At 49.3% G+C, this 8,350-nt stretch overlaps 1 protein-coding gene across 6 annotated transcripts in view; it reads right to left on the bottom strand.

Annotated features, from left to right (window-relative positions):
• Nucleotides 1-278: 278 nt before the first annotated feature.
• The window catches only part of CAMSAP1 (calmodulin regulated spectrin associated protein 1), an 88,458-nt gene continuing 80,386 nt past the window's right edge, over nucleotides 279-8,350 (bottom strand). For all 6 annotated transcript variants that reach the window (XM_032261918.1, XM_032261917.1, XM_032261920.1 and 3 more), the window contains 2 exons: nucleotides 8,139-8,257; nucleotides 279-3,348 (listed from right to left, as the gene is read on the bottom strand). In XM_032261918.1, the coding sequence (XP_032117809.1) occupies nucleotides 3,046-3,348; nucleotides 8,139-8,257 (422 nt within the window). In that variant the 3' untranslated portion in view covers nucleotides 279-3,045. The remainder of the gene's footprint in view (nucleotides 3,349-8,138; nucleotides 8,258-8,350) is intronic.

The following is an 8,350-nucleotide window of genomic DNA, read 5'->3' as shown; positions in this document are numbered from 1 at the left end:
CACAGAAAACTCTAGACCACAGCAAGGCACCCGCCCCTGTCCTGTAAGAGAAGACAGATGTGAATGTCAGAGCTGCAATCCTGGGTGTGTCCACTTCCCAGTAACATGGATGGATCTGACCAGAACAATGATGCAGAGATACAGCTACTGTCCTTCTCAAAAACATTCACAGAAAAGGCGAAATGCAACTGCTTTAGAGATGCCCGTTCGCACTTCTCACAAGTCAAACCCATTTCACAAAATAAATCACAACCAATTGTAAAACGTTCTCCAAGTTGATGAATTTTTAACAGAAAATTTTATTTCAATAAATATTTTGCCCTCCAAGTGACAACTACAATTTCAGGGAGGTAAAAGTATAACCTAGAAGTCATTTAGAATTATTCCACTTTTCAGTTTTGCCTGAGTGAAGAGTCTAGTTTGGGCCTGAAGTCTGATAAGAGACTGCACCGCAGTGACATGCGTAGAAAGTCAAAAGCACACCTGGAAAGCAGTCCGTCTTTGATGTGGGTAGAAGATAACGCATCTGCACATACACATGTAAAACAATGAGACTCACTCAAGTTTCATTTCTCTTTCAACCCCTCATGGCTCCCAGAATTCTAGCATTACCAAGGATTTACACATAAACTTCATCATACATTGAATCATTTGGTTTACACTTTCTTTACAGGATATAACTTTGTAAAGGGTAGAGCAGCTTGCCTTAAATAACAAGGTTAGAATTCTGAGAGGCAACGAAAGACGTGCGAGTGTTCCGCTGAAAATCTGCAACGAGACACCAAGACCATTGCAGGGGCTTTGAAAACAGGAGACATTTGTAAACAGAGCTACAACTCAGTGTCATGAACTGCAAAACCATGATTTACCACCACCCAAGCCAGAAAGGCCTAAAAGCACCACCACAAAAATGAATCCTGTGTCTGAAACTTCTCATGACAAATTAAAAGGGTTGCGGCGTCCAGGCATGAAGAACGCGGGGACGTGTCCGTCAACTATGAGGCCAACACTGGCCTGGGACTCAGGACATCAGGAATGTCCACGCCACCTTAGTGCTTACTGGCACCCAACAGCAAACAATCCTACAGGCTGAAGGACACGTTTCAGCATGCCCCACACACTGGCTAATTCCACGGAGAAAATCCAGAATTCACTCAGAAGTTCCATGGGAATGCAGTTTTCCAGCTCTATGCCAGACATTTTCTAGCTCTTCATTAAAAACAATCCAATTCCACTGAGTTCGACAGGGCCATGGTAAACAACAAGAAGAAACTCTATAAAGCAAGGGGTTGGTGACGCCTGGTCAGCAAAATGAGCCACAGCAACCTCACGCATACAATTCAATGTAAAGCAAATTAGTTCATGACTTTATTACATTTTAGTGCTTTCTTAAAATAAATACGGTAATATCAAACATACAGTGAGGAGTAAAGCACACGTGTGAAAGCATGGTAACAGGAAGTTCACCTGGGACCGTATGACACTCAGCACTTGAGGAATCATACAGCCTTGAGTTCCCTATTTACAGGACAGACAGCGGCTGTGGCTAACACAATGTCTACAAAATCGCAGCAGACTGTACTTTTCTTCAAAGGACTGAGGAAAGGGGTAAGACCTATTAATTCCTTCTAGCGTTCTGTACCATTTCCCTCCTTATGTACACGACTGACCTTCTTCGTCTCAAATTATGTAAGGTATACTTGTCTCTTTTTCTCCCTATTGATCTTTAATTTTTTCTGCAGTTCAAGAAGATTCAAGTAACACTCCCGAGAAAATATGTGCAAAACTAATGTAAGCGGCTCCAGAATCTTCTGGCAGCTGGTCAGTGGCAGCAGTGTCTGGCAGCCGAGGCTGGCACGCACCTGCTCCTGGGAACGTCCGCTCCGCAGAAGCATCAACACCGTTGGGACCAAGGCAGAAAGAACCCAAAGCCATCCACTTACTTGGAGCTCTGAAGTAACTGCAAACAACCACTTGTTTTTAAATAGGCAACAAAACAAAGGTATCCGTCTACCTGGAAAGCGGCACGCTCCTCTTGAGAGCACGCAGCGCTTCCAGACGCAGAACCCAGACAGGACAGGCCGTGACCTAACGAAACCACTAAAGGGACTGTCGGCTTAAGTGCATCACCTTTAAGGACAAACATGCTCAGAGTGAAAAATATTCTACTTTACCAAAATCTGTCTTTATTAAAGTGAACAAATCAGCGCACTATCCAAAACTGAATGAATGATGGCTGCAGTTGGCTCAGCTTGCCTACTTTAAATGAGGCAAACACCAGCGCCTGGTACCATTCCCCATCCTCATGATTGCGTGCCAGATATCATCATCTTCACATTTGTAAACGTTATTTTAGCAGAAGACATACTTTGCAGATTTCAGTGCTTTTAGTGAACTGGTATTTTCCGTAAACTTCTGCTGAGCAGCAAGGAATAAGAATCTTTTTCAGAAATCTTAGAATTGGATATAAATGTTGGCAGTAGACACAATCAATAAATATCATACAACTTCTCAAATGAAAGATTTCCCATTATGAATTTCTTTTCTAAAGACATTCAAATACCCCAAGCCAAAATCGAGCCTCAGTCCTACAGTCACAGGAGATCACAGCTGGCCAACATGAGGGCACCGGGCAATGTGCAAGGGGCAAGGTGAGAAGCGAGAAAGCAAAGTGGATCACGTCTAGTTTATGCTGAAGGGGAACTTCAAGTAAAGGGGCTCCGCAGCCTGGGATCTCGCCCAGGAAGACCCTCCTCCGGGAGCCTCCGTGGTCAGCAGTGGCCACAGCAGCATGAGCCACTGCAAAGTCGGCATCTGCTCCTCCATCCTCACCCTGCCTGGCATCCTCTGAGTGAGATGAGCGCTGAGAGAGGAGTTTTCTTCTGTTGTCTAGAAACCTCTTTGCAAAAGGTCTGTGACTTTGCACACTTCGTACCCAAATAGATGAAAACAATAAATAAGGACCCCGTGGCACCCTCTGGATGCCGGCCACAAGGGTGTCATTTACAAGTCTGGGTCACCCTTTGGATGCCGGCCGAATTGGGGTCATTTACGAGTCTGGGCCTTCTTTGGCACTGCGGGCCGCTTGGGCTGCCACAGGTGGTTGTGAATTGTGAGTGCGTCCACACTGACAGACATGGTTTTAGCTGGGATCAAGTTAAACTGTTTTCGGTCTGAGCTGTATTTATACAGTTTGTCGATCATTTTCTTGGTGATGTTCTTTGGCCCCGTGCCAGTGAGTTTGTAGATTTCCTCAGTATCAGGATAGTAGCAGTAAAGCGCCCTGAACTGGCAGCCAGCATCACGAAACAGTATGATGTAGTGATTGGCATCACACTTCTCCAGCTCCTGTGTGGAGAGAGAAAAGAGAAAGAGACAAACACTTCAGAGCCACTCCAACCACCACGGGGTGGGTTCCCACAGCGCCTGCACAGGAACCGCTCCCTGGGAAGCTCTCCCACGTCAGCTACAGCCTGCCTATTTTAAACAATTACGGTGGACTCCTGTCCTGGAGCATTCATGCCATTGAGACTTAAGAAATCTAGGCAAGCAAGGGGAAAAAATGCTTTTAAGATTAAGTGGAAAAGCAAAGGAAAAGATGCTCATCATTAGCCACCAGAGAAATGCCAGTCAGAACCACCATGAGACGCCGCGTCACGCCCATGAGGATGGCTGGCACCCAGGAGAGGGGCAGTAATGAGTGCTGGCGAGCAGCAGGGCTCCTTCACTGCCAGGGGGATGCAGAGCACAGCAGCCACTGTGAAAACAACTTGGCCGTTCTCCAAACCGCCAGGCAGTTACCGTGGGACCCAGCAATTCCTCTCTCATGTATATACTCGAGGGAAATGAAAACACACGTCCACATAAAACACTGCATAAAAATAACAGCACTATCCCAAACAGGCAAAAAGTTGAAACAAAAATATCACATGTACCCCCAAAAACATGTACATCTGTTCTGTATCAATAACAAATGTTTTCAGTAGAATCAACCCGAGTGTGCATCAGCAGATGAACAGATCAACAGCACGGGGTTGAGCAGGCATGGGCACCACGTAGCCACGAAAAGGATGCAGTCCTGCTACACTCTACACCAATGAAGCTCACAGCACCAGGCTAAGTGAAAGCAGCCCAGCCCAGAAGGTCACAGAAACTACGATTCCATTTATAAAAACGTCCAGAAAAGGCCAATCCATGGAGACAGACAGTAGACTGGCAACTGCCAAGAGCCGGGGCAGGGAAGGTTAGTGAGCGACTGTTCACAGCGGAGAGTTTCTTTCTGGGGGATCAACACGTTCTGGAATTAGGGAGTGGTGATGGTTGCGGATTCTATGAATGTACTAAAAACCACTGAATGGTATAGATAAAAAGAGTGAATTTGACAGTATCTCATAAAGCTGTTACCAAAAAAAGAAGAATCTGGCCTAGGTGCGGTGGCTCACACCTGTAATCCCAGCACTTTGGGAGGCCAAGGTAGGCGGATCACTTGAGATCAGGAGTTCAAGACCAGCCTGGCCAGTATGGTGAAACCCCATCTCTACTAAAGATACAAAAATCAGCAGGGTGGAGTGGCACATGCCTGTAGTCCCAGCTACTCGGAGAACTGCTTGAGCCTGGGAGGCAGAAGGTGCAGTGAGCCAAGATCACGCCACTGTACTCCAGCCTGGGCGACAGAGCAAAACTCTGTCTCAACCAAAAAATAAATAAATAAATAAACAAAATAATCTGAAGTAAATATGACACTGCTGATGCCTATCACAGCCTTTGTGGATCGTATTCTAGAGTTTAAAACACAACTTCAAGTGTTCCAGTAACTTTTCAAAACAGATCCTCCGCATGCCTGGGAATCTGAGCACGTGAGTCCATCCCAGCAGTTCTCCACATGCAGCCCAGGAGGCCTGAGGCCTTCCCAGGAATCGCAAGGTCAAGCCCTTGACTTTGAGACGCTAAGGCCTCATTGCCTCTCACTCACTTCTCTCAGGAGTGTGTGGCGGAACCTTCCCAAGGCCCTGAGCCGTGTCGCTTGTAATGGACGGAAGGCACACACAGCTGAGATGCCAGCTCTCTTATGTCAATGCCATCTTTCTATTTATTTGACTTCAGAAAAGTTATTTTTCATAAATATATAATGTATCAGCATATAATGGGCTTATTTTAAAATAAATATATGTATTTTTAAAAGTATCCAAAACTGTATATATAACACTGATTTCAACCCTACAAACACTGTTTAAATATGAACAGAATTAGATGCCAACAAGAACAATTTGTAGGGACAGTGGCACTGTGGGGGAGTGGCGCTCATCTGATTTGTTGCCACCTCCACAGTAAGAAAGCATGTGGTGCTCACGGCTTCCAAGGCACGGCCAAGAGGGCTGTTGTCCTAGAAAGGCTGGCCTGCAGGGCGGCCCTCAGAGGGTGCCTGGGATCGTGCTGTCTGTGGAGTTCCCAGTCACTCTCAGGCTGACAGGAGGGGCTCCCTGAGCCTGAGCAGCTGGTCTGCATGCTGACCCTGGTATCCTCCCAGGTGTCCTAGCCAGGGGGTGGTACCTCGTGACCAGCCCCCAGGGAGAGCTGAGGGCATCCAGTCTCGAAAAGGCTTTCCACGGTCCACAGGCTGCTGTGGATCGGCTGCAGGAAGAATCAGAGCAGAGGGTGCTGTACAGAGCCTGGCTCCCGCCTGCGTCTTCTACCTCTGCACCCAGTGGCTCTGGCTCCCTCCAAATTGCTGGAATAAATCTAAGCTGTGGGTCGACTCCACACTGAGGCCCATGCGTCCTTCCAGGGCATCTCCATATGAGGGTGACCCTGAGGGCCACTGATACAAACAGCCAACCACCTCTCCATGTGGAAATCTAGGCAGGAAGAGCATGACCACGATCGCTTCTGTCCCCAGTCCCATGAGAGACCTGCCTGGGTCGGGGGCCATTCTTAGTCTAGATGATCTGCACTATCAAGAAAAGAACATGTCCGTTTTAAAGTGGGTCACAAATTCCATATGCCACTTTCACCTTCACAACTAAAACAACCAACTAAGGACCAGAGGTTGGTCTTAATTATTAAAAAGCAGAATTTTTGGTGGATGATAAACTGCTGCATAATTTTCATTCACTCATTCACAAGCCGTTGTATCCCAAGGCCAGCAATTAACGGCCTACCGCACACATGCCTCAAACTGGGGCGGGGTCCAGTGGCTCTCCCTCCTCTCCCCTGGAATCCCACTCCTGCCCCTCAGGGGCCAGCCTAGAACCTGCACAGGACCCTCAGATTCCTGCTTCCAAGCCCCTCCCCAGGCATGCACACTAGGTGCTCCGGAGTCCACACACTCAGTAGATGCGGGCCTTCTCCTGCAATCCTCACTCCTCCCTCCCCACCCCGCTGCTCCGGCCCTGGCCCCTCCTCACTCATCTCCAGGCTACCTCGCAGATTGCTCTGATCTGCTGGGAAAGGAAGGTGGGTTCCTGGCCCTCCTCTGCCCACACCTGTGCCCACGATCTCACTCCAAGTAAAGCTGAGTCCTCCTTCAGCCCACAGAGGCCCCACGTGGGGATGCCCCGCCCTCGGTGTTCCTCCAGCACAGGTTCACTACGGCCCATGGACCCTGGGACGTCTCACTCCGACCTCCCTGGAACGGCCTTCCCCAAAATCTGCACCCTCCCTCCAAGTCTGTGCTCAAATGTTACCACCTTCTCATTAAGACCTACGGTGACCAACACTTCCACTGAGCGCTGCAGCCAGCCCAAACTTCTAGCTCACGGCCCAGACATGTCCAGCCCTCCTCTATGAATGGAGGTCACGGGGCCAGCCACAGCCCCTCGCCCATGCACCATCTACGCTGCACCAACAGGCCCTCGTGGCCCACAGAGCGGCAGACATTTCTGGCCTGGCCCTGCAGGCTCCATCCCTCCACCAGAGGACAGTGCGCTCAACTTCTCTGTTAGCGTCGGGGCCCAGGCTGTGGGTGTGTTTAGCACCCAGAACAGGGCAGGCAGACCGTGACTATTTATGAAGTGATTGAGGGCCCTCCCCTCCTCCCTCACCTGTGTATGTAAAGCTTCAGACTGTGCAGGGCATGAGTGCTGACCCTCACCCTCCCTCCATCTCTAGCTCCACTGGACTGTCCCACCCAGTGAGACCGCTGCCTTACCTTTAGAGCGACAGAAGCTGGACTTCACTCCAGCAGCAAACATGGGCAGTGCTGCCCCAGGGAGGTGACAAAACCAAAGCCACTAGCATCTTCCCCAGACAAGCTTCCCATTCTCTGGCAAACCCAGACTCAAAGGTGGAGCTGCTCCCGACATGGCCCCAGCTCTGTCCCACTCCCAGCACACAGGCGGGCTTCCCCATGAGCACCACCCTGCTGCCAGCCTCCTGTGTCTCTAGTCACATGACCCCCTCTGGCTCCACTATTTTTCTCCACTTAAAAAAATTTAGGCCAGGCATGGTGGCTGACACCTGTAATCCCAGAACTTTAGGAGGGCATGGCAGGCGCATCACGAGGTCAAGAGATTGAGACCATCTGGCCAACATGGTGAAACCTGGTCTCTACTAAATAGACAAAAATTAGTTGGACATGGTGGCACACGCCTGTAGTCCCAGCTACTCAGGGAGCTGAGGCAGAATCACTTGAACCCAGGAGGCGGACACTGCAGTGCACTCCAGCCTAGGGACAGAGCGAGACTCCATCCCTACAAAAAAATTTAAGCTGAGTTTTCCTTCTTCATTCACACCCTACCCCAACCCAGCGGGACCCAAGGCCCCTCCCAACACCTCAGCCCCCACTCTCACCCACCCTGAACACACGAGTCTTCTCACCTGCCCAGAAGGCCCCATCTCAAGACCCTAGCTCTGCCCAAAGAGACTGACCGTTCCCACTTGCCTAGGCCCTACCTCTGCTGAGAATTCTGCTCTCCGTTGAGGCCACTCCAACTCCCACGGCCTTGGCAACTCCATGCAGAGCTTCAGGAGAGTGCTGTGGGTGCCCCCGCTTGGCGATCGCCGGGGAAGGGGCCAGTCACTACCGCACAGCAGTAACGCTCGTGCATCAAGGATTGGGATGTTTTCTTTTAAAAAGAACCCTTAATTTATAAACACTTTTTATTCCACATAAAAACCGAGTGTTGAAACATGACACTTGCCTCCAGTATGGAATTCTTGTGGGGTTCATTCACTTTTCCAGCCAGGCAGCAATGGGATATGGCATTGTGAATAATCGGTTTGTTTGATTTGCTGCTGGGCTCCTTGAAGAGCTTGGGGCCTAAGAAACAAGGCCAGGGGTGGCAAAGTCATCATTTTAAGGCACGAACACACACAACAAAGAAAACCAACAATGTCTCGGATGCAAGCAATG

The sequence above is a fragment of the Sapajus apella genome, unplaced genomic scaffold (genome assembly GCF_009761245.1).
Source record: "Sapajus apella isolate SASKATOON/1434 unplaced genomic scaffold, GSC_monkey_1.0 scaffold126, whole genome shotgun sequence".
In the NCBI taxonomy this organism is placed as follows: Eukaryota; Metazoa; Chordata; class Mammalia; order Primates; family Cebidae; genus Sapajus; species Sapajus apella.
Note: the sequence above shows the minus strand (reverse complement) of the source record. Positions and strands in the feature narration are given on the sequence as shown.